Source organism: Pongo abelii, chromosome 7, assembly GCF_028885655.2.
Source record: "Pongo abelii isolate AG06213 chromosome 7, NHGRI_mPonAbe1-v2.0_pri, whole genome shotgun sequence".
Taxonomy (NCBI): domain Eukaryota; kingdom Metazoa; phylum Chordata; class Mammalia; order Primates; family Hominidae; genus Pongo; species Pongo abelii.
In genome coordinates, this window is record NC_071992.2 from 115,604,872 (window position 1) to 115,632,078 (window position 27,207).

The 27,207-nt window shown below is 35.0% G+C and overlaps 1 protein-coding gene across 15 annotated transcripts in view; it reads left to right on the plus strand.

Moving 5' to 3' along the window:
• VPS13B (vacuolar protein sorting 13 homolog B) overlaps positions 1 to 27,207 on the plus strand; it is a 916,166-nt gene that overhangs the window by 684,014 nt on the left and 204,945 nt on the right. For all 15 annotated transcript variants that reach the window (XM_054519206.2, XM_054519208.2, XM_054519204.2 and 12 more), the window contains one exon: positions 10,641 to 10,778. In XM_054519206.2, the coding sequence (XP_054375181.2) occupies positions 10,641 to 10,778 (138 nt within the window). The remainder of the gene's footprint in view (positions 1 to 10,640; positions 10,779 to 27,207) is intronic.

Genomic DNA, 27,207 nt, shown 5'->3' on the forward strand with positions numbered 1-27,207 from the left:
ATTACAACAATATACTGTAATAAAAGTTATGTGAATGTGGTCTCTCTTTCTCTCTCAAAATATATTTTCAGACCGTAGGTAATTGCAGGTAACTGAAACCACAGATAAAGGCAGGGGATTACTGTATAAAATTGGCCCTCAGTATTCATGGGTTCCACATCTGTGGATTCAACCAACCATAGATCAAAAGTATTCCAAACAAAATTGCATCTTTACAGGACATGTACAGACTTTTTTTCTTATTATCCTCTAAACAATACAGCATAACAACTATTTACATAGCACTTATATTGTATTAGGTATTATAAGTATTCTAGAGATGATTTAAAGTATACAGTAGGATATAAATAGGCTATAATGCAAATACCAGGTCATTTTATATCAGGGACTGGGATATCTGTGGAATGTGGTATCCACAGGAGGTCTTGGAACCAGTCCCCTGTGAACAACAAGGGATGACTTTAAACATATATATTTTAAAACCTATTTGAGATACTTCCCAGGATAAATAAGTGGAATCTATACCTATATCTAAATCTGTTTTACAAAGCTAAAGCAAAATTAAAATTATGATAATTACTTATGATTTTGAAAGTCCTATTAATAGAGTATAATTCATATTCTGCATAATTTACTGATCCTAAATTATGCTGACTGTATCTTTAAGCTATACATAGCAATATGCTTTTCATCCTTAATTTAAAAACAGATTATTTAAAAACAAAATTATCAACTTGAATTTTTTATGAATATTATTTATATTAATAATCTACTTCAAATGATTTTCCAAGTAGATAGTAAGTCTTTGAGTTAACTTCTTTTTAGAAATATTAGACAAATGTGGCAATAGGCTTTTCCATGCCCTTCCCACCTGGAGCAACCTCTAACAGAAATGAGATCTTCTGCCAGCACCTTTATACATAGCAGCTGTATTATTGGCAGTTCTCATTTAAATAAAGATGTATGTAGTTGTTTTTAACATAATCGTATTAGTTGTGTTTATAAATATTTAAAAATTGGTATTTGTTTTGTTTAAGATAATGGAGTCCAGATTTGAAATTGCCTCATGTCTTGACTATGCAGCCCAAGGCAGCCTCAAAAAGTCATTTTTCTTCTTGTTTGTTTGGGGCTTTTTTGTTTGTTTTTGAAGAAATGGCTGTGCCATCTGGTCAAATGTGAAGGGATTGAACAGTTCTGAGGGAATTTAACTAACTCCTTAGTGCAATATCTTGTTACCCATTAATGTGTGCTAGGACCTAACAAAGAAACCAACTGAAAACAGTTACTTCTGCCATCTTGCAACTTATTTACCTGATTGTAACTTTTCAAACATCAACTAGACTAAAATACAGAAGTTAAAGTTTATTTGAATGTATCATACTGAAAAAATAGGTCGTAACACACTTCTGTGTAGGATACTGTAATGTTTAAGATAGGTTATCTAATATGGGACAATTTCTGCATTTTGAAGTTTTATAAATTCCAAAGGTCTAATGAAGAGTCAAACTTGAAATATGGAGTCCTATGAGAGCTCAGGATTAGACCTCTCGGTACTAAGTTTAAATCTTGATTCTACTCCTTACAGCTGTGTGACCTTAGGCAAGTTATTTAATCTGTTTATGCCTCAGTTTCCTTGTCTATGATATGAGAATAATACTGGTAGCAGCCTCCTAGGGTTGCTATTAGGATTAAACAATGTATGCGAAGTTCTTAGCTAAGTGTATGGCACAAGGCTCAATGACTATTAATAAATATTGTTGCTTTTGTCATCATTGTTAATATCTTTAAGTGTTTTTTTAAAGTAGTGGTTGTAAATGGCAAAATAATGCACATCATTTCAATGGAATTCTAGCTATTGTGGTTTGAAAATTTTCAGTTACAGTAATTGAGGGTTTTTTTTATCCTTTCATGAATAGGACTGTAGAAATGTGCTAAAGACATTTGAGTAAATGAACAGTTGAAAAATCATAAAATGGCTTCTTACACCTCATAAATCATATCTTCATTTCATTTAGTTATTGTGACTTTAAGAAGAAGATTGAATTATATGCCTCTTTAGAATTAAGGTTTTGTTAATATCCTTGGAAAGGCTTAGAATTAACCTGTGACTTTAATGTCATAATGATCACACTCTGAACATTTATCTGGAAATTTAGCTGCTGTGAACGTTGCTTGCTGGCTAATAATATGAAATAAAATTATTACTTTGACAGGAATTAGCAAGAAAGTAGATCTCTTAAATGAGAGGCATTCTAGTGTATCACTCAGAGAGAAAGGTGATGAGAAGGTTAAATAAGAAATGACCCAACCAGCTGAGGGAAATAATATTATATGAGGAAGGGTATTAGAACAGAAATCAGAAATCTTGACTTTTAGCCTTGGTTCTAATGCCAAAGCTCTTTCATGCAAACAGCTAAATTTCTTGGTGCTCTAGTTTTCTAACCTCTAAAATGGTTTAATAATGTCTGCTGTTCGTCAATTAATGGTTAAATCTGAGTTTCAAGTGAGGTGATATTTATGAAATTATGTGGAAATATGAAACATTATTCAAACATAAGTTGGGACTTCAGTGATTATTAGTATTAAAAGGGAAACTTTCATTTTTAGACATGAGGAAAAGAATAGTGCCCTGGCCTTTGTGACTCCCATTGTAATCGTCAACATTTACTTAAAATAAATGAAAATGGGGGGAATCATTTAAAGGCAGTGATTAGCTTTAATGTTACAAAACCCAACTTTGCTTAGAGCAGAAAAGAGGTTTACAGTTGGGATTAAGTTGATCTTCCTTGGATATGTGACTTCATTTTTTTTTTTTTTCACTGAATAGCACCTTGTGCTTACTTGTGCTGAATTTTAATCAAATGTTGGCCACATTAGAATTTAATATGAAACAACCAAATTTTAATAAGAAAGAGATCAAGGACAACACAGAGCAGCACATAAAATGAATTAAAAGGAATTAATTGAATTGATATTTCACATATTATCTGCTGGTTAGCATTATTAAGTATAAAGAATACACTTCCTTCTAGCAAGATATGAAAGACTTGGTTCTAAAAGTAAGAGCAAGTGGACATTGATGGTCAAACATTCCAGCAGCCAATTTAATCCCTTCCTTTTCCTGTTACTATGGACTGCAGACCTGGGGTTTCAAACCAGGAAATCTCTTGCCCTTCCCATCACATCTTACGAGGTGCAGAGTAGGTACAGAATCGCAGAGCATGTGAAATACTGCTTATAGAGTTAGCCAAAGGCCTGGATATCCACAGGGAGATGGTGGTACTTACCTTGCATCCAGAGCAATTTGGAACTGGTTTCTTGGTTGATTTTTGCTGTCCTGACATTGGATTATTTTTTTTTTTTTTTTTTTTTTTGAGACAGAGTCTTGCTCTGTCACCCAGGCTGGAGTGCAGTGGCACGATCTCGGCTCACTGCAAGCTCTGCCTCCCGGGTTCACACCATTCTCCTGCCTCAGCCTCCCTAGTAGCTGGGACTACAAGCACCCGCCACCATACCTGGCTAATTTTTTGTATTTTTAGTAGAGACGGGGTTTCACTGTGTTAGCCAGGATGATCTCGATCTCCTGACCTTGTGATCTGCCCGCCTCGGCCTCCCAAAGTGCTGGGATTACAGGCGTGAGCCACCACGCCCGGCCGACATTGAATTATTATGATGTTTAATGGATCTAGGTTCCTTCACAATTTAACTTGCAGGCTTTATAGAGCCTTCATGGACTACTTTTGCTTTTGTGGCTACATAAGAAAAAGAACAAATTAGCCATTTAAACTATAGATCAAAAAGTAAATATAGAAAATATATTTTCTCCAAGTAAGTATAGAAAAATGTGTGAAACTCAGTAAGCTTGTAGCTTGCCTTTTACATGTCCAATGGTCAAGAGGTGACTGTTCTGATAGTGACCTCTTATTGCAGAGGATTACCCTTGAAGCCGTTGAGCATAGCCAAAACCAGTCACAACTTTGGCCTCTGACAGAGGCTGCTTGGGAGCTTTAATAACATCAGTTTCATAGATAGTCACAAATAAATGTATCATACTACAAATAAATGTAGCATGATAGGAATTTCCAAAATGCTGTCCTTTAAATTCTCTGTAAGTTCTATTAAGAAACACCTTTATTTGTTCTTGGCTGGGGATAAAAGGATTAAGCCAAAAAAAAAGCTGTCTAGGAACAACTTGTCTCAATGAATTGAGACACAGGAAGGGAGAGTAAGGAATCTCTAAGCACTCACCTGCTACCCTAACTCCTCTTTAGGTGTTTCCTCCTACCCTACTCTAGTTAGCTGCTTGATCATCCTTGAAACAGAAAACTCTTTGAAATAGAAGTTCTGATGTTTACTTGTAAATTATTTTAAAGTCTCATTTCAGTCCCTTCTTTGAGTAAAAGTTGTTACACCCAGACACCTTTGGAAAAGGAATCAGCACTCTAACTTCTAGTTTAGAAAATGGAAAGCAGTCTATTTTGGCTTGCAGATTATTTACTTCCTTGATACAACACTGAATACATAACGAAGTCCAATTACACTGGATACTTCTAAGTGCTATCCACCAGAGACAAAGAGTTTTGATACTTTTTACAATATGAATAAAGAGCACTGAATCTTAAAAAGCCAAGTGTCATAAAAATCTGTTTATTTCAAAGTAAAATATCTATTATAAAAAGGACCAGAGTGAGACTTTTAGATCAACATCATTTTCCTCTTTATTCTCCCTTCTCTTCTTCATGTCCATAAACTGCTGTTGTGTTAAGTGCTCTCTTGGCTGTGGTAGGTGCTGCTATTTCGCATTTCACTGGTGGGAAGGCATAGAGAGTCCTGAGGAGGTGGGTTAGGATTGTAGATGGAATCAGTGGGCCCGGTTAGTGATTTGAAGTGACAGCCAGTCTTTGCCTGCTTCCTAGCCTTCCAAACCAAGGTGTCTCCATCCTTCCCATCCTCTGCCCCAACTGGCCTTGTCAGATGCTTTTCCTCACTGTACTGTCTCCTCCCTGCTTTCAGGTACTGTTAGGTTCCAAGCATAAAAGGTTAAAAAGAAGAAGAAGAAAAGAAGTGAGTTCAATTTCAGAGTTTCATTTTGAGTTGGCTGCACTGAATCATGTTGTATTTTACACAATTCAAGTAGTAACCAAAGACATGCTTAACTCTATGAATGTTTGCTAAGGGTTAAAAGAAATAGTGAGCAGCACTTCAAAAGACCACTTTTATCAGATTTACTGGAAGCCCTGCCAAACAATTAAGTGAAATGAAGGGTTTTTTCTCAAGAAGAGCAAATCTACAAACAAAAAGAATGCAGTCTTAATCAAGTCTTCATGAAAGTCTTGATTCATCTGGGAACTGAGTTGGGGCTTTCTGAATCTTCTCTTTAGGTATTCCTTATGACATAATATGATGAGATTTGGAGCAGGGGATTGGGATTTTTTGGTTTTGTTTTTCTTTGAGACCTGGTCAACCCAGAAGAAAAACAATTATTACAGCTTTGTCAATACAGATGCCTTATGAAAGTGAAATTGAACTCACTCTGAACCAAATTTATGGCTGTGGGGTTTGTCATTTATTCTGACACATGTCCTACCTTCTGTTACTCCTCATAAGATAAGACTTTGTCCTGTTTGTTTGGCTTAGGGACAGCAGCGTAAATGTGCTCATCAACATCAGCAGGAATTTATTATTTTTGAGAGATTCCTATGACTTGAATAAATCCAGAAGAGGTCTGAAAGAGCTTCCAATATGAAATAGTTATCTGTTTGTCACTCCATTTATATTATATTCATAGGCTTCTTTAATCTTAGTTTATCTGGTACATTCCCCAGTGTGTTGACCCTGAAGAATGTGTAATATGAATCCTATATTGTAGACCTGATGATGGAATTAAGGAGAAGTTAAATTGAGGACAGGACAGGAAGACTAGGAGTCATGCCCCTCATTTTCTAGCCGTTAGTGCATAAGGGACTAAAGGGTGACTTTCGAACTTGAGCCATTTCTCTGGGATTCTGACACACCTTTCTGCTACTACAGCTGCTTTCAGAGTTTGATTTTGAGCTGGCTGCACTGAGTCATGTTATATTTTGTATGATTTAAATGATAAACAAAGGCATACTTACCTCTATCGATGTTAATGACTACAGGCATATGTGAAGTAGAGAGTTTAGCAAAAACTGGGAAAAGAGCCACCAGCCCTGTCCTGCATTCAATTTTCATTAACCATGCAACCTGTATTTTTCTGGATGTTCCTAATTTCAGTTATTCTGTTTTATCAACCCTGTAAATTCAGGCATACTTTAAAAACCAGGTATATTAATATTTTGTTGGGAAATAGTCATTTTGGATTCCTTGGATGGATTTCCTAGACTTTTACAGTTGCCTTAATTTCTAACTTCTCTTGTGCTTTCTACTATTGCCAGTTGGTTTATTGTGTCTCCTATTAAGTCATCTCCCCCTGTAATTGCCCAGAGTAGACTCCTAAGCTTGGTGCCATATGGTCAGGTCCTCTAACTTGTGCCAAAAGAGAGGCAACTGCACAAAACCCACTTCACTTACCTTGAAAACTCTTGTCTATATTATCAGACTTTGCTATTCCCCCAGTTTATACCTTGAGAGGAGGGCATCAAATACCCACTGAAGTGTTTTTTCTTTTCCCATTTAATTTTTATAAATGCTTGGTAAATAGTGCTATTTTGTCTTTAAGTCCTGAATAACTTATAAGTCAGCATATGTTTAGGATCATCCTAGAGGTGATCATTCAGCAGTACTTTAAAAATGTGCGTGTGTGTGTGTGTGTGTGTGTGTGTGTATGCAGATAGATTTTTTACATTTGAATTTACTGAATCTGTGTCCTATTTCATTGTTTTATTCACTGATCAATTTATTTTTAAGCTCTTCTCTTTTAGTATATGAGAGTCACACCATTCTCGTTATCAGTAGCATAGTATTCTATGCAGTATTTATGGTGCATTCATAGTTTATTTTATATTTATCTATAGATAGATATTTAGTTTAAATTTTCCCAAATTGTTAATATTTCAAATGATGTTGCAGTCAACTTCTTTGGACATTTACTTATATATTCTTAAGTGTTTCTTTAAGGTACAGTACTAAAGATGGCCTTCCTGATTCCAAGGACATGTACATTTATAATTTTGATAAACATTCATTGTCAGGCTTCTCCTCTGCTCATGCAAAAATACTGCATGTATACCCTTATCAACCATCCATGGGAGAATTTGTTTCTTCTCCTTCTCCCCCAATATAAGATATTATCAATTTTTTAAATTTATGCTAATCTATGGATGAAAAATTGTATTTCTTGTTTTAATTTGTATATCCCTGATTAAGAGTGAAGCTGAGCAGAGTTTTTCTGTTTTTCATAAAGCAGTGCTCTCCAGGAGGATTCAACAGCTAAAGGTAAAACCAAAAGCTTAAAAATGCTTTAAGAAACTATAGGAACATATATATAATTACCTAGGAATAAATTCATAAAGTAAAAGTTAAGAGATTTTTTTTACCATGTGTGTTAAAAAAGTATGCATGCAAAAAGCATCAGAATACAGTTAAATGGCTGCCTCTTCACGTGAGGAAGGCTTTGCTAAATAAGGCAAACAAAACACTAATACTCAGAATATATAAGGAGCTCCTACAAATCAGTAAGAAAAAGAACTCAAGAGAAAAATGTGTAAATAAATCCTTTGTAGATGAGGAATCCTGAATGACCAATGAATGAAAATGCTTAACCTGCTTGCTTTTTTCCCCTATTAACAATATAAAATAACTGTCTTATGTCAACCATATAGATCTTCTTGATTCTCTTAAGCAATTATACATATTATTTATTTATTTATTTATTTAAACATTAATCTGTTGCTGGATATGTAGGTTGTTTTCTATTTTTGCTATGATAATTCTCCAGTATGTTTATTTACACACTTACCTGACTTCTTATTTGGATTAAGTTCCTACACATTAATTTCCTAGGCCAAGTGACATACACATTTAAAATCTGTTATGTATTATAAAATATTCTCCAGAAAGGAATTAATGAGAGTGGACCTCTCATCACAAACTACCAATACAGGCATTATCGGGTGTTGTTTTTTTTGTTCTTGTTGTTGTTGTTTTTGTTTTTATTTGAGACAGGATCACACTCTGTCGCTCAGGCTGGAGTGCAGTGGCACAATCACGGCTCACTGCAGCCTTAACCTCCCAGGCTCAGGTGATCCTCCCACATTATCCTCTCAAGTAGCTGCTACTACGGGGACTACAGGCATGGCAGGTGCCACCACTCCCAGCTAAATTTTTTTGTATTTTTTTTGTAGAGCTGGAGTTTCACCATGTCACCCAGGCTGATCTCAGACTCCTGGGTTCAAGCAATATGCTCACCTCGGCCTTCCAAAGTGCTAGGATTGCAGACCCGTTGTCAGTTTTTTTAGTCTTAGCCTATCTGATAGGTGAAAATTTCTACCTTGTTTGAAAAGATTTGTTTCTTTAATTATTAAGATTTAGTATATTTTAATGTTTGTATTTTTAAAATGTTTATATGCCATTTGCTTTTATTGTTTTGTTTAGTAATTTTCATTTATTGCTTATTTATCCTCCACTGGTTTTTCTGTTGATACCTATATTGAATATGTGAACTCTTTATATGTTAATGGTATCCCTTTTCTTTTACTGTCACATGTTACAATTTCATCTTTTTTGTCATTTGACTTTTTATTCTGTTCATGGTGTTCTTTGACAAAAGTTTTGTGTGGTCATATATGTCAGCCCTTATGTTTTTTGGTTTTGGTGTCTTATTGTTATTATTGTTGATATACAATAGGATAGTTAATGCATGTTCCCTCAGTATGCATTATTTTGATACTTGGAATCTTTATTTCTGGAAATATGTAGAAAGTTGATTAAATATGCCACAAGGATAACAATTCTCAGCGCCATGTAAGTTTGAATATTCAGTTACTCTAACTTGTTTTACTTATCCTAAGTCTTACTTCTCAGTTTTTTATACATCATATTAACATTTCTACATCAATTTAATCATCTCTGTTCATTATTTTGTTATTTATATCACTTTTCTGTGTTTTCTCTGTTAGATCACTGTTTTATCTCCACATTGTATTCTCTTCAAAATGAAGAGTTATGTCTCCTTGTTTAGATCTATCATGGTACCACTTACCTGATAATAACCACTTTTGATGATAGCTGTGGTGGTGGGACCCAAAATAGATGCACAGGTCCTAGCAGGTTACATAGTTCCTACAAACTGGTTGTAGATCCTACCAGCAACAGACTTTTTAATCATCCTTTCACCAGACTTGACCATTATATTTAAAAGAGAGAATAGCACAGTGTTACTATGAAATGGATCTACTATGCATATTCTCACTGCTTTAAAAATCACTGATGATATAAAAAGAGAAGACTGTACTAGCTTAGTGTTTGATCTTGACCACATAGATCTAATGTCTTGATCAATTGCTTTCAGCATTTTCTTTGAAATCACATAAGGTTCATATGTGCCAAATTTCATAAGGATCACATGATAAGGTCAAGAAATACAAATTCCAAGGCAGAATTTATATGCCCACTTCACATATGACAGCAATACTAAATAACCATATGTTGAATATAATAAACTGTATGTAAATGCTATTCTTGAAAGCAATCCAATCAATAAAACCTAAAATAAATAATACTTTAATAACACATTTCAAATAGACTGAAAATGGAATAGATGGACTCTATGGCAAGAACATCCCTATAAAACTGACATTCAGAGGCCATTAAAACACAGAGAGTAAAACAATCATGAAACTAAAGAAAAACTGTGAATATTTAGAAGTTTTTTAAAAGTCTACTACACTGTATGCCAAGATACAGCAGTCGTTTTTATTTAAAGAGCTATTTCAATAAAAGCTGTGGATTCCTAAGTATTAAAAAGCAAATTAAGTTTGCCACAACCAATAGCCAAAAATACTTTTAAAAAAATATACAATATTACCCAGAAAATTTTAAAAATACATAGTATTAAACAGAAAAAAAGTCAAAACAGAAAAAGCTCATTTTCGTTATAATTAGGATTATTAAGAGACTGACCAATTTTATCAATTTAAAGAAGGTTATAGGAAAGCTACTGAGGTTAACGTCAAAGGCCTAGAAGTAAAAAGTGATTGTAATGTCAGTAAAACTCTGAAACAGATCAAATACCCCCTAAGTAGTACTAATCTACTGTATCTTTGAAAATGTATATGCTTTTTTTTAAAGCTGACAAGATTGCCCTTTTTTTCTTAGTTTTTAATATCACATTTAAAAAAATATCCAACTATTAAACTGTAAACAGCAGCTCAGAATACAGAAACTTTACCTTCCCTCATTTATGATATGAATTCAGATTTGAACATTTTTTTCCTCTTTGTTCTGGAAAACATGGTTTTGTCATCCCACATTGTACAGTGATAGTTTATCTTTTTCAGCACGAGTGCTTGTTTACTGTATGTGTACAAACAAATGAAACAATGAAGCTTGCATGCGGTTATTTAACCAGTTTTTCTCTCATTTATTAACTCAAACTCATATATCAAAATGAGATATTTGTGATGTAATTGATGTTTTTAATTTCAATTTTGTCACTTTAGATCCTGGGAAGACTCTGCCTGAAGCCCTTGATTATTGCACTGTTTGGCTACAGACAGTGCCTGGAGAAATAGACAGCAAAAGTGGTATTCCACCTTCCTTTATAACACTACAGATTAAAGACTTTCTGAATGGACCAGGTAAGAAAGTCATAAAATTTACGTGTGTGTACATTTTTTATGTGAATATATTAGCATGTATATAGGATCTGTTAGTAATCTTGACATTCCATGCAAAAAATGAATAGTTCATTTTTTCCCAGAGGTGTATGCTTTTCAGGCTGTCCATTTTAGAGATCAAAAGGCAAATATATATATGCATTAAGAATTACCTTCAGTCTGACAAAAAGGTAGTTATCAATTAAAGAGTAGTTGACTGGAAGCCAAAGCCCCAATATTTTATTTCTACCTTTCCTATTAATTAACTGTATGATCTTAGGTGATTGATCTAATCTTCTATACTTCAGTTTTCTTACCTGTATATGAAGAAGATAGACTGGATGGATGAATGGATAGGAAACATGATATATATATATACATAAGATAGTATACATTGATAGATTAGATTTGATAGTTAAATGTACCTGTTTCACATGCTTAGCAAAGTGCTTGAAACATAGTAATTACTCAGTTTTAGACAGATAAAGATATCAAAAATTTTTGAGAGCTAATTATGTCCCAGGCACTATGCATTTTAGGAATATGTACTATAGTTATTCTTGTTTTATGAATAAGGAAGCTAAGACTTAGAAAAGTGAAGTAAATTGCCTAAGGTCATAGTGACAGAGGAGCCATTCAAACCTAAGTCTTTATGACTCCAAAGACTAGAGCTTAACTTCTGTACTACACTAATTTGGGCATAACTAAAGATTTTTTTCTTTATTCCTCAATCTTCCTCCTCTGTCTTTTCTTCCTTCATCTCATGTTCTTCCCCCTCTTCTGTTGTTTCTCCCTCACCTCCGTATAGTCTTAGCTATTTATTTAACAAAAATTATTACATTTCACTTTTTGTTTTGTTATTTTATACTTACAGTGTGTTACCCACGAAATGAGTATTAGTTTCATCATTAAGAATTTTATTTCATTTTATTTATTTATTTATTTTTTGAGACCATCTTGCTCTGTTACCCAGGCCAAAGTACAGTCGTGCAATCATAGCTCCCTGTAGCCTCAATCTCCTGGGCTCCAGCTATTCTCCTGCTTCAGCCTCCCAAGTAGCTGGGACTACAGGTGTGTGCCACCATGCCCAACTAGTTTTTTTTATTTTTAGTAGAGATGAGGTCTCGCTATGTTGCCCAGACTGGTCCTGAACTCCTAAACTCAAGCAATCCCCCTGCCTCAGCTTCCTAACGTGCTGGGATTACAGGTGTGAACCACTGCTCCTGGCCATTAAGAATTTAAAATAGGCTGGGCATGGTGGCTCATACCTGTAATCCCAGCATTTTGGGAGGCTAAGAAGGGCAGATCACTTGAGGCCAAGAATTCCACACCAGCCTAGCCAACATGGTGAAACCCTGTCTCTACTAAAAATAACAATAAAAATAAAAAATTAGCTGGCCATGGTGGCACGTACCTGTAATTCCAGCTACTCTGGAGGCTGAGGCACAAAAATTGCTTGAACTGGGAGGCAAAGGTTGCAGTGAGATGAGATCATGCCACTGCGCTCCAGCTTGGGCAACAGAGCAAAACTCTGTCTCAAAAAAAAAGAGAAGAATTTAAAGCAATGATTTTACAACTGTCTTAAGATCTCTAGCAATACCCCGCAAGACGTGAATTTTAAGGAAGGAAAAATATTTATATATAGACTTTGTTGAGTATATGTGTTGTGGCATGCTAGTGTACTTATGATCCATACTACAGATGGACAAAGCCAGTCATGGATTAAACAGAGACTGAAACCATCTCCACTGACTTTGTCACTGGGGACGAATTCTTCTTCAGCATGTTTTTCTAGTGCTGGGATTGTAAAGGTGTAGAAGTATGAAGAACTATTTCTAATCTTGATAAACTCTAGATATGGTTTTAAATACATGAAGGAAAGCAAGAAACTGAAGGATAAGCAAGTCATTAAAGTGTAGGAAGAAGCCTTTGGAGTGAGGTAATAGACTGGAGAAGGTGAGTCCTAGTATTTGGTTAGTAAGCATGAAGTGCCATATTTCATTCCATCTAAGCCACTATCAATTGTAGAAAAACATTCTATATACCACTAAAAATGAAAAAAACATATGCTATTTACACTGTGATACAGGGCCTTTTTATTACATCAGTTTGAAGACACTTCCTGATTTCAAAGTTGTTCACACGTGAAAGACTGAACACAATAGAATAGATGCAATAGGGTAAGAACACGTAGTTAGTTCATGGAAGAGTGACAGGAGAAACTTGGATTTACTTATTTCTCAGTTTTAGTTTCACATTCGTTTTGTTTTTAGGCACATTTTGGTCATTTTGGCTAGAAAATTATCTTGTAGTTTACATTTGATTTGTTTGTAAAAAAATGGAATTTGAAAGTTGATGGTAAATTAGATACAGTATTTTCAAGGCAACCAAATAAATTGAATTTTAAGAGAAATGCCAATGAATAAATGAAAAATTATGTATTTACAATTCTGGCATTTAACATGACTCAGTAGTAGAAATGTGATTTTTTTTTTTTTTTTTTTTTTTTGAGACGGAGTCTCACTCCGTCACCCAGGCTGGAGTGCAGTGGTGTGATCTTGGCTCACTGCAACCTCTGTCTCCCAGGTTCAAGCAATTCTCCTGCCTCAGCCTCCTGAGTAGCTGGGACTACAGGCACGCAACATCACACCCGGCTAATTTTTGTATTTTTAGTAGAGGTTGGGTTTCAACATACTGGCCAGGCTGGTTTCTAACTCCTGACCACATGATCCGCCCACCTTGGCCTCCCAAAGTGCTGGGATTACAGGCGTGAGCCACCGCGCCTAGCCAGAAATGTACTTTTTTTAAATTTTATTTTATTATTATCATACTTTAAGTTTTAGGGTACATGTGCACAACGCACAGGTTTGTTACATATGTATACATGTGCCATGTTGGTGTGCTGCGCACATTAACTTGTCATTTAACATTAGGTATATCTCCTAATGCTATCCCTCCCCCTACTCCACAACAGTCCTCGGTGTGTGATGTTCCCCTTCCTGTGTCCATGTGTGCTCACTGTTCAATTCCCACCTGTGAGTGAGAATATGCGGTGTTTGGTTTTTTGTCCTTGCGATAGTTTGCTGAGAATGATGGTTTCCAGTTTCATCCATGTCCCTACAAAGGACATGAACTCATCATTTTTTATGGCTGCATAGTATTCCATGGTGTATATGTGCCACATTTTCTTAATCCAGTCTATCGTTGTTGGACATTTAGGTTGGTTCCAAGTCTTTGCTATTGTGAATAGTGCCGCAATAAATATACTTGTGCATGTGTCTTTATAGCAGCATGATTTATAATCCTTTGGGTATATCCCCAGTAATGGAATGGCTGGGTCAAATGGTATTTCTAGTTCTAGATCCCTGAGGAATCGCCACACTGACTTCCACAATGGTTGAACTAGTTTACAGTCCCGCCAACAGTGTAAAAGTGTTCCTATTTCTCCACATCCTCTCCAGCATCTGTTGTTTCCTGACTTTTTAATGATCGCCATTCTAACTGGTGTGAGATGGTATCTCATTGTGGTTTTGATTTGCATTTCTCTGATGGCCAGTGATGTTGAGCATTTTTTCATGTGTTTTTTGGCTGCATAAATGTCTTTTTTTGAGAAGTGTCGTTCATATCCTTTGCCAACTTTTTGATGGGGTTGTTTGTTTTTTTCTTGTAAATTTGTTTGAGTTCATTGTAGATTCTGGATATTAGCCCTTTGTCAGATGAGTAGCTTGCAAAAATTTTCTCCCATTCTGTAGGTTGCCTGTTCACTCTGACGGTAGTTTCTTTTGCTGTGCAGAAGCTCTTGAGTTTAATTAGATCCCATTTGTCAATTTTGGCTTTTGTTGCCATTGCTTTTGGTGTTTTAGACATGAAGTCCTTGCCCATGCCTATGTACTGAATGGTATTGCCTAGGTTTTCTTCTAGGGTTTTTATGGTTTTAGGTCTAACATTTAAGTCTTTAATCCATCTTGAATTAATTTTTGTATAAGGTGTAAGGAAGGGATCCAGTTTCAGCTTTCTACCTATGGCTAGCCAGTTTTCCCAGCACCATTTATTAAATAGGGAATCCTTTCCCCATTGCTTGTTTTTCTCAGGTTTGTCAAAGATCAGATAGTTATAGATATGCAGCATTATTTCTGAGGGCTCTGTTCTGTTCCATTGGTCTATATCTCTGTTTTGGTACCAGTACCGTGCTGTTTTGGTTACTGTAGCCTTGTAGTATAGTTTCAAGTCAGGTAGCGTGATGCCTCCAGCTTTGTTCTTTTTGCTTAGGATTGACTTGGCGATGCGGGCTCTTTTGGTTCCATATGAAGTTTAAAGTAGTTTTTTCCAATTCTGTGAAGAAAGTCATTGGTAGCTTGATGGGGATGGCATTAAATCTATAAATTACCTTGGGCAGTATGGCCATTTTCACGATATTGATTCTTCCTACCCATGAGCATGGAATGTTCTTCCATTTGTTTGTATCCTCTTTTATTTCATTGAGCAGTGGTTTGTAGTTCTCCTTGATGAGGTCCTTCACATCCCTTTAAGTTGGATTCCTAGGTATTTTATTCTCTTTGAAGCAATTGTGAATGGGAGTTCACTCATGATTTGGCTCTCTGTTTGTCTGTTATTGGTGTATAAGAATGCTTGTGATTTTTGTACATTGATTTTGTATCCTGAGACTTTGCTGAAGTTGCTTATCAGCTTGAGGAGATTCACAGCCAAATTCTACCAGAGGTACAAGGAGGAGCTGGTACCATTCCTTCTGAAACTATTCCAATCAATAGAAAAAGAGGGAATCCTCCCTAACTCATTTTATGAGGCCAGCATCATCTTCATACCAAAGCCTGGCAGAGACACAACCAAAAAAGAGAATTTTAGACCAATATCCTTGATGAACATTGATGCAAAAATCCTCAGTAAAATACTGGCAAACTGAATCCAGCAGCACATCAAAAAACTTATCCACCATGATCAAGTGGGCTTCATCCCTGGGATGCAAGGCTGGTTCAACATACGTAAATCAATAAATGTTATCCAGCATATAAACAGAACCAAAGACAAAAACCACATGATTATCTCAATAGATGCAGAAAAGGCCTTTGACAAAATTCAACAACCCTTCATGCTAAAAACTCTCAATAAATTAGATATTGATGGGTCGTATGTCAAAATAATAAGAGCCATCTATGATAAACCCACAGCCAATATCATACTGAATGGGCAAAAACTGGAAGCATTCCCTTTGAAAACGGGCACAAGACAGGGATGCCCCCTCTCACCACTCTTATTCAACATAGTGTTAGAAGTTCTGGCCAGGGCAATCAGGCAGGAGAGGGAAATAAAGGGTATTCAATTAGGAAAAGAGGAAGTCAAATTGTCCCTGTTTGCAGATGACATGATTGTATATCTAGAAAACCCCATCGTCTCAGCCCAGAAATGTACTTTTTACAGTAGTTGTACTTTTGTGTTTCTTAAGATACTTTTCAAGGTTAGGAATTAAATATATACAATTTTTGATTTTATGTCCATGCTGTAATAGTGATAATATATTTAGAGATTTAAACTTTTAAGTAAATGAATTGAAATAGTTATTTTACAGCAGCGCTTCTCAAACTTGATTCTGCATTTGAAGCTTCCCTGGGGAGTTTGTTAAAATGCAAATTGTGATTTAACAGTTCTAGAAGGTAGGGCTTGAAAGTCATGTCTAAAAAGCTCCCAGATGAAGTAGATGCTGTTGGTCTGGGACTGTACTTTTTGTGGCAAGTTTTATATGGCTCTTATCAAACTTCTTTTTAAAAAATTATACATATGACTTATCGTATATGATTTTTGTTTTTAGTATCAGTCACAGTCTTTGAGAGCCAAACCACAGATATTTTGGGGAACAGGACAGGGTAATGATAAAGAAAGATGAGTGGTTTTTAGAATAGTGCTTTGATTACGGAAAATCAAATATAATATCCAATGAATGATTTAAGTTCTTCAGAGTCTAAAACATTTTAAACAAAAGTACTTTTTTTTTATTTGAGAGAAGATTAGTTTAAATGATATATCAGCTGTGTGTGACTTCTTCTAAAACACTAACCTAACAGCCTTTAACTGCTCCAGAATTTACTAGCTTAGACAAAAATTTTCCTACTGTAAGCAATTTGTGATTTAGAGTAGATAAGTAGATGTTATTTCATAGAGTAGTTATATTGTCTCACTACACAGCCAGATTGGCATGCTACTACATTAATTTAGGAATCAAATGGCTGTAGAAGATAGTGAGACTTGCATACCACTAATTAAATGGGAATAACAGGACACATTAAAACAGCTTTTACCATATGAATGTATTATTTTATAGATTTTGACAACTCAAGGAAATTTTATTTTTTCCAGCTCTTAGGGAATAGGTTACTAAGAGGAATGTCATTTATGTTGAGATTGGGCAAACAAATTTCAGCTTTGTAATGTTCCCTAATAACATTCCCTTTCCTTGAAGAAAAAGCATTACAAAAAAATAATAAAAGCACTACAAGTAACACTTTTAGTTTTTAGGTAATGTCATTGTGTTATCATTAGAAATCTTTAGCTACTATTATATTTTAATCTGTATGCATATCTATTTAAGTATCATTCTAGAGAATGTCTTGAACTATATTAGTAATTTCCATCTATTTTTTTCTTGTTCTTTAATGAAAGGTATAGTAACAATGAAAGTTATGATCCTGAATTAACCAGGCATGGTGATATGTGCCTGTAGTCCTTGCTACTCAGAGAGCTGAGGTGGGAGGATTGCTTGAGCCCAACAGGTCAAGGCTGAAGTGAGCTATGATCATGCTACTGCACTTCAGTTTGGGCAACAGAGTGAGACCCTGTCTCAAAAAAAAAAAAAAAAAAGTTACAACCCTTAAAGGTAGAGGGAATACTGATTATAACTGCCTAACCTTAAGCTTTCTTCAAAAAGATGTAAACTTCACAGCTTTTGAAAATTAGCCTTTTAGATTTATTTTGCAGGGATTATTTTATCTAAACAAGGTGATACAAATGCTGCTCTTTAGCATTTGTTTTTAGAAAAATAATGTAGAGTTCTTGAGTGTTCCCCTATTTCTTCTGTTCACCTAATGGTACCTTAATAGAGCAAATGGTAGGTCCCAACTTCTACATCAAAAACTCTTTCAAAGCTCTCCCAACCCCCCACCTTTTCCCCTTGTACCCATTAGCAAGGTCAGTGGCTTGGAGAAACCTGGAAAACAGCAGCTACCAGAAACCCACTAGAATAATATCTCCAGCAGGTGATAGATTAGTTGGAACAAATTGGAACCATTGCAGTTCGGCAATCCTGGTTTCTTTCAAGCTGTTTTTAAAATGTCGTCATTTTAATACACAATCTAAACCCTGTGGAACAGTCCACAGCAGGTTAATTTGAATCATATGATGTGTCACTGCCCTCAGCTGACATGAGCTCTATTCCATGTGTGAAGCCATAATAAATCCATTCCCAACCGAGGAAAATTCCCCGTGAGAAGGTGAACTAATCCAGGCCTCACACTGGCATGCTAGCCCTCCATAATTGAAAGCAGGGCCACCTGTTCCCAGCACAGTTAGCCTGTAGAAAAAAATTAGCATTAGATCAGATACTTCTTATATTGAAAAATCAATCATACTTCTTGCAAATTCAAATTCATCTGTGAAGTGTTTGGTATGGCATCATACAGAAATGTAGGAATGTGCCTACTTGATCCCATTTTAAAAGTTTTGTTAACCATAGGATTCCTTAACTTTGAAATGCAATTTTTTTTTTTTTAATTTAATGAGAGCTGACACGTGAGAAGAAGAACTGGAAATGGTGCAGATTTTTCTAATTAACTCAGCATTATTTGCAAAAAACATTTGAGCTCTCTGGTATTTTTTCATTGTTCTTTCACGAATTTTTGAGCCACTGTCATTGTAGCCATGAAATGACATTTAAATGACAACAAAGAACAAAAATGCCACATTGGGAAAACATTCCCAAGTCATTTATGTTTTATTATAAATTAATGCTTAGCATGCCACATTCATCATATAATTTGAATAACATGGTTATATCAAACACAAGACAATGAATGCAATTTCACATTTCTTTTAGTGTAGTATATATGGTGTCTATATTTGAAATGCATGGCCACTGGTCTTTTTCTCCTAGTAGAATCACTTCTTTAGTCTCACCCTGTTCAACTCATTGATTAATTTACCTGTCTGGTTTTCAGTTTTTCTGATTTCATTCTGGCTTCTGATTGGTTTCATCTCTGATTTTATTTGATTTTGATTTTAAAAATCTGTTGACTTGAACTGGTTATAATCCTGTTTTGAATACAGTTTTCTCCTTATATTGTATGGATTAATGTAACTATTTTATAGGTTACAATGATTTTCATTTCTACTTTAAAATAATTCCTAAACATCCTTAAATGATTGCATTTCCACAAACCTCTCTGATTTGAAAGAAAATTTGTACTTAAATGCTATAAAATAGTAAAAGAGTTCTTAGGTACAGTAACACACCATTCGAATAGGTTTGTTTATATGAATATAAAGTAGAAATTTTAAGTTGTTTACCCCCAAATAGATGTATTTTTTAAGTGCTTTTGCCTTTCTTGGTTAACCCTACTTTTATGTTATTACTGAATTTATTACTCGGTGGGGATTAACTCAGACATATCTGAAGGTAACTGATTCAGGAGGATTAAGATACCTGGAAAAGATTAATCAAATAGTGTCTTGATTTTTCTGGAGTAGAAAATGAGGAATAAATAATGTGATTTTTTAATCTTTAAAATTGTTTTCAATTGCAAATTTCAAATGGATTTTTGGTTACCTATTTCAAGCTTTATTGAGGTATAATTGACAAATAAAAATTATAAACATTTAAGGTGTACATTGTGGTGTTTTGATAAATGTGTCATTGAGAAATGATTACCTTATTCAAGCTAATTAACATATTTATCATCTCACATAGTTACAACTTTTTATTTGTGGTGAGAACCCATAAGATCTCCTCTTTTACCAAGCTGTAAGTATATAATACAGTAGTATTTATTAATTTTAATCATAATGCTGTAGATTAGATCTCCACAGCTTATACAACCTGCAAAACTGAAACTTTGTACCCATTCACCAACCTCTCCATGTTGTCCCTTCCCCCTCCATGTTGTCCCTTCCCCCAGCCCCTGGCAACAAATATTCTAATGTCTCCTTTTATAAGTTTGACGTTTTTAGATTCCACATATAAGTGAAATCATGCAGTCTTTGTCTATTTCTGTTTGGTTTATTTCATTTAGCATAATGTCTTCAAGTTCATCCATGTTGTCTCAAATGGCAGGATTTCAATCTTTTTAAGGAGTGAATGCTATTCTATTGTGAATATGTACCACATTTTCATCCTCTGTTCATCCACTGATGAGTACTTAGGTTGATTCTACATCTTGACTATTATGAATTGTGCTGCAGTAAACATAGGAGTGCAAATATATCTCTTCGGCACACTGGTTTCATTTCCTTTGAATCTATGTCCATTAGTGGGATTACTGGATCATGTGGTAGTTATATTTTTAATTGATTGAGGAATCTCCATATTGTTTTCCATATTGGCTGTACCAATCTATATTCCCACCAACAATGTGCAAGGATTTCCTTTTCTCCACATCCTTGCCAACACTTGTTATGTTTTGTCTTTTTGATAATAGCCATTCTAGCAGGAATGATGTGGTCTTTATTGGTTTTGATTTGTATTTCTCTGATCGTTAGTTATATTGAGCCCTTTTTCATATACCTGTTGGCCACTTGTATATCCTCTTTTGAGAAATGTCTATTTAGGTCTTTTTCCTATTTTTAAAATTTGGTTCTTTGTCTTCTTGCTATTGTGTTGTTTGAATTTCTCATATATTTTAGACATTAAGCTCTTATATAGTTTACAAATATTTTCTCCCATTCTGTAGGTTATCTCTTCATACTATTGGTTGTTTTCTTTGCTAGGCAGAAGCTTTTTAGCTTGTTGTAATCCTATTTTTGCTTTTGTTGCTGGTGCTTTTCAGATAATATCCAGAAAATCACCGTCCAGACCAATATCATAGAGCTTTTCCCCTATGTTTTCTTCTAGTAGTTTCATAGTTTTTGATCTTACTACATTTAAGTCTTCAATCTATTTTGAAGCTTTTGTGTTTGTTTGTTTGTGTTTTTTGATTTTTGAGTGACGGAGTCTCACTGTGTTACCTAGGCTGGAGTGCAGCGGTGTGACCATGGCTCACTGCATCCTCTAACTCCTAGTGTCAAGGGATCCTCCTGCCTCAGCCCCCCAAGTTTAGTTGACTTTTGTACATAGTGAGAGATAAGGATCTACTTTCATTCTTCTGCATGGGCTAGCTAGCTTTCCCAATAGCATTTATTGAAGAGACCATCCTTTCCCCATTTTGTGTTCTTGACACCATTGTTGAAAACTAATTTCTTTTTGGGTTCTCTATTCTGTTCCATTGGTTTGTGTGCCTATTTTTATGCCAGTACTATACTGTTTTGGTTATAGTTTTATAGTATATTTTTTGAAGTCAGACAGTGTGATGCTTCTAGCTTTGTTCCTTTTGCTCAGGATTGCTTTGGCTATTCAGGGTCTTTTATGGTTCCACATAAATTTCAGGATTGCTTTTTCTATTTCTATGAAGAATGTTTTTGATACTTTGATAGGAGTTTCATTGAATCTGTAGATCAATAGCATGGGCACATCAATAGCATGGGTAGGATGGACATTTTAATAATATTAATTCTTCCAGTTCATGAGCACAGGATATCTTTCCATTGATCACCGTTTTATAGTTTTCGGTGTACAGATTTTTCACATCCTTGGTTAAGTGTGTTCCTAAGTATTTAATAATTTTTTTAGCTATTATGAAATGAGATTGTTTTCTTAGTTTCTTCTTCAGATAGCTCTCTGTTGGTGTATAGAAATGCTATAGGTTTTTGTATGCTGATTTTTAATCACGCAGAGTCACTGAATTCTAACAGTTTTTAGAATGTATGTATTAATTCTAACAGTTTTCTGGTCAAGAAAACCTTATATGTTTCTTATACATAGAAAACCTTAAATGTTATAAGCTTATCTGTGGAGACAATTTAAATTCACCTTTTCCTATTTGGATTCCTTTTATTTCTTTCTCTTACCTAATTGCTTTGTCTAGGATTTCCAATACTATGTGGTATAAGAGTGGTGAGAATGGCCATTCTTGTAGGGTTCTAGATTTTAGAGAAAAAGCTTTCAACTTTTCCTTGTTCAATATGATGTGACCTGTGAATTTGTCACATATGGCCTTTGTTGTGTTGTGGTATGTTCCTTCTATACCTAATTTTTTGAGAGTTCTTATCACGAAGGGATTTTGAATTTTGTCAAATGCTTTTTCTGCATCTGTTGAAATGATCATATGGTTTTTGTCCTACATTCTGTTAATATGATGTATCACATTTATTGATCTGCATATGTTGATCATACCTGTGATGACACCCACTTGATCACGAGTAGATTTTTAATGTATTTTAAATTCAGTCTACTACTATTTTGTTGAGGGTTTTTACATCTATGTTCATCCTGGATATTGGCCTGAAGTTTTCTTTTTTTTTAGCATGTCTTTCTCTGGTTTTCATATCAGGCTAATACTGGCCTATAGAATAAATTTGGAAATATTTCCCTCTCTTCAGTTTTTTGAAAGAGTTTGAGAAGAATTGGTATATTAGATATTTAAGTACTGAGTAGAATTCAGTGGTGAAGCCATTGGACCCTGGGGTTTTTTTTGATGGGAGATTTTTTGTTGCTGATTCTATCTCCATACTCATTATTGGTTTGTTCAGATTTTCTGTTTCTTCATTATCTATTCTTGGTACATTGTATGTGTCCTGGAATTTATCCATTAGGTTATTCAATTTATTGGCATATAATTGTTCATGTTATTCCCTAAGGATTCTTTGTATCAGTTGTAATGTCTCCTTTCTCATCTCTGATTTTATTTATTTGAGTCTTCTCTTTTTTGTTCTTAGTCTAGCTAAAGGTTTGCCTGTTTTTTCAAAAGACCGGTTCTTTGTTTCTCTGATCTTTTCTATTATTTTTGTAGTCTCTATTTCATTTATTTCTGCTCTGATCTTTATTTTATTTCCCTCCTTCTACTAATTTGGGGTTTTGTTTGTTCTTGTTTTTCTAGTTCCTTGTGTTGTAATGTTAGATTGTTTATTTTAGCTCTTTCTTCATTTTTACTGTAGGTATTTACTGCTGGAAAATTCCCCTCTTAGAACTGCTTTTGCTATATCCTTTAGATTTAGGTATATGGTGTTTCCATTTCATTTGTCTCAAGAAATTTTTAAATTTTTCTTTTAATTTCATCATTGATTCATTGATCATTCAGGAGCATGTTATTTAATTTCCATAATCTTGTGAATTTTCTGAAATTCTTCCTGTTATTGGTTGCTAGTTTTATACCATTGTTGTCAGAAAAGATACTTAATATGATTGCAGTCTTCTTAAATTTATTAAGACTTGTGATCTGTCTTGGAGGATGTTCCATGTGCAATTAAGCAGAATGTGAATTCTGCAGCTTTTGGATGGAACATTCTGTATATGTTTGTCAGGTTCAAATGTTCTAGATTGCAGTTTAAGTCTGATGTTTCCTGTTTGATTTTCTGTCTGGATGATCTACCCATTGCTGAAAGTAAAGTGTTAAAGTCCTCCACTATTATTAAATTGCAGTCTATCTCTCCCTTTAGATCTAGTAATATTTGCTTTATATATTTAGATGCTGCAGTGTTAGGTACCTATATATTACAATGTTATGCCATCTTGCTGAACTAACCCCTTTGTCATTATATAGGACTTGCATTATCTCTTTTTACAGTTTTTCACTTAAAGTCTGATATAAGTATAGCTACTTTTACTCTTTTTGGGTTTCCATTTGCATGGAATATCTTTTTTCATTCCTTCACTTTTAACCTATGTGTGTTCTTATAAGTGAATTGAGTCTCTTGTAAGCAGCATATAGTTGGGTGTGTTTTTATAATCTATTAATTTGCTCTTTCTTTTCATTGGTGAATGTAAGCCATTTACATTCAAGGTAGTTATTGAACGGTAAGGACTAAGTACTGCCATTTTGTCAATTGTCTTCTGGTTGTCTTATGGACTCTTTTGTTTCTTCCTCTCGCTGTCTTTCTTTGTGGTTAAGTAAGTTTTCTCTATTGGTATGTTTTGATTTCTTGCTTTTTAATTTTTTGTGTATCTGCATGGTTACCATGAGGCATATCAAAAAAATCTTATAGTTATAACAGGTTATTTTAAGCTAATAACAATTTATCTTTGATCATGTACACAAAAAACCTCTACTCTTGTACTCCACTACCTCCCTCCACATTTTGAATGTTATTTAAAAATGTACATATTTGTGTATTGTATATTCCTTAACAAATTAGTGTCATTAATATTTTTATCTTTGAATCTTTACACTAAAGATATAATTTACACACCACCATTACAATATTAGAATAGTCTGCATTTGATGGTATACTTTTACCAGTGAGTTTTTTACTTTCAGATGTTGTTGCATTATTATCATCCTTTTCTTTCAGCTTGAAAAACTCTCCTTAGCATTTCTTGTAATGCAGGTCTGGTGGTGATTAACTCCCTCAGCTTTTGTTTGTCCAGGAAAGTTTTTATCTCTCTTTCATTAAAGGGCAGTTTTGCTAGGTACAGTATTCTTGGTTTGCAGGTTAGTTAATTAGTTTGTTTACCAGCTCTTTGAATATATCATCCCACTCTCCTCTGGCCTGTAAGATTTCTTCTCTGTCAAGAAGTGTGCTGCTCAGTGTATTAGAATATCCTTCTATATTCTTTGCTTCTTTCTTCTTGCTGCTTTCAGAATCCTGTCTTTGTCTTTGATCTTTGATAGTTTGATTATAATATGTCTTTGGGTAATCTTATTTGGATTGAATCTGATTGAAGACCTTTGAGCTTCTTATACCTGAATATTTATATATTTCTCCAGGTTTGGAAAGGGTTCTGCTGTTCTTTATTTACATATGCTTTCTACCTCTTTATCTATCTCTATTCTCTCTTGAATACCAGTGACCAAGAATTTACCCTTTTGATGCTGTCCCATGAATCCTGTAAGCTTTCTTCGTTCCTTTACTGTGTATTTTTTGCCTGTATATTTTCAAATAATCTGTCTTTGAGTTCATAGATTGTTTCTTCTGCTTGATCAATTCTGCTGTTGATATTCTCTCTTGTATCTTTCATTTAGCTCATTGTATTTTTCAGCTGTGGGATTTCTGGGGGTTTTTTAAATTATTCTTTCAATCTCTTAAATTTCTCATTCTGGTCATTTATTGTTTTTCTTATGTTGTTGAATTGTTTATCTATTTTCTTGAGGCTTATTGAGTTTCCTTAAAGCAATTATTTTGTATTATTTGTCAAGCAGTTCATATATCTCTATTTTTCAGGGCTCGGTCACTAGCACTCTGTTTTGTTTGGTGATGTCATGTTTCTAGTTTTGTTTTTTTTTATTCTTGTGGTCATGCATCAATGTCTGGATATTGAAGAAGTAGGTTCTTATTCCAGTCTTTGCAGTCTGGCTTTGTCTGGGAATGCCCTTCAACAGTAAGCCTGTCTAGAACTTTTTGGTCATGTTGTCTGGCATTGTCCCTAAGTCCATGATTGCCAAAGCCATCAAAGCTCTAGAGGGCACCCTAAACCCAGGCCTGCCACACCAGCCCAACACCAGGATGGAATCCCATGGCCACCAAGGTTGGCACAGTGCTGGGGTATACTCAAAGCCCATGGCCATTCAGGTTTGTCTGAAACCAAAGGACTTGTAGACAGCTGGTAGTGATTCAGGCCAGTGATCAAGTATATTTCATAGAGGCTATGGGATCCTGCCTAGCACTGGGACAGGTCAAGAGGCTCAGTACATGGGTACTGACCTAAATAAGGGGCTACAAGAGTCTGCCTGATTCTAGATTTTACTATGGCAGGCCCAGTGGTGGAGACCAAGACAAAGTCCTACATTCACTTCCTTCTAGTTCCCCCAAGCAGACAATGTCTCTCTGAATTTGCTACTTGGGGATAGGGGAGAGTTGACACAGAGAATGTCCTTCCTACTCTCTTAAGTACATCTTTTCATATTATTATGATATAACCAGGTACTGTGATCTCTCACCTCATTTCTTTAGCTCTTGTGAAGGTATTTTCTTGTGTGGATAGTTGTTCAAAATGATGTTGCTATGAGGGGATGATCGCTGAAGAGTCCTATTCCACCATCTTGCTCCACCCTCATAATATAATTTTTAAATGCAAGAAGATTCAAAGCAAAATAAAATATTTTAAGAAGCTAATTTTGGGCTGGGTGCAGTGGCTTACACCTATAATCCCAGCACTTTGGGAGGCTGCCGTGGGTGGATCACCTGAGGTCAGGAGTTCAAGACCAGCCTGGCCAACATGGCAAAACCCCATCTCTACTAAAAATACAAAATTAGCTGGACGTGATGGCGCATGCCTGTAATACCAGCTACTTGGGAGGCTAAGGCAGGAGAATCGCTTGAACCCAGGAGGCAGAAGTTGCAATGAACCAAGATCGTGTCATTGCACTTCAGCCTGGGCAACAAGAACGAAACTCCATCTCAAAAAAGAAAAAAAGAAGCAGCTAATTTTAATAATTTATTTCTGTTCATCTTGCCCAAAATATCATTTTTAAATCATATTTAATCTTCTGCCCCTTCTCTCTTGCCAGAAATTGGGCTAAGGCCTATACCTTAATCATGAGAATCCTGCCTCTATCTTAATTCAATTTTACAGCCATGCTAGCAGGCTATCTTCTACATTTAAGAAATGTAAACTAGTTAATGAAACTGTAAGGACCTTGACTTTTACATTTCCTGAATTTTATGGGTTCCAATTTCCAGTGTCAGAGCTATATTATCATAGTTTGTTTTCTCTGTGATTTATCAAAATGAAACAGTAAACTTGATGTCAGAATGTCAACTAGCGAACGGACCAAGAATTTTAAAATAGGGAAAAGCCTTTCATTATTTCAACTTTTGTTTTTCAACTATAACTTTTATTTTAGGAAGAAATGAGAAAAATTACCTAGCTGAAAATGGTGCCCTCAAGAGATTACACCTCTGAACTACTTGGCTAAGTAATAGACCTCAAAGAGTCACAGAGGCTGGTTGTGCAGGTGGCAAGGAGGTAGGGGGCCAGTACTAGGTCTCACGCAGAGAAGTCAGTAGAGTAGCAGTCATTTAGATTTTTTTTTATTTCTTCATGTAGCCTAATTCTGTTAGAATTATTTCTTCTACAGAAAAGAATGAGAGTAATTGGGAAATATCTTCCTAGGAACATGGAGTAAGTCAAGTTAGAAGAGATAAAGAACATTGTCTGGCT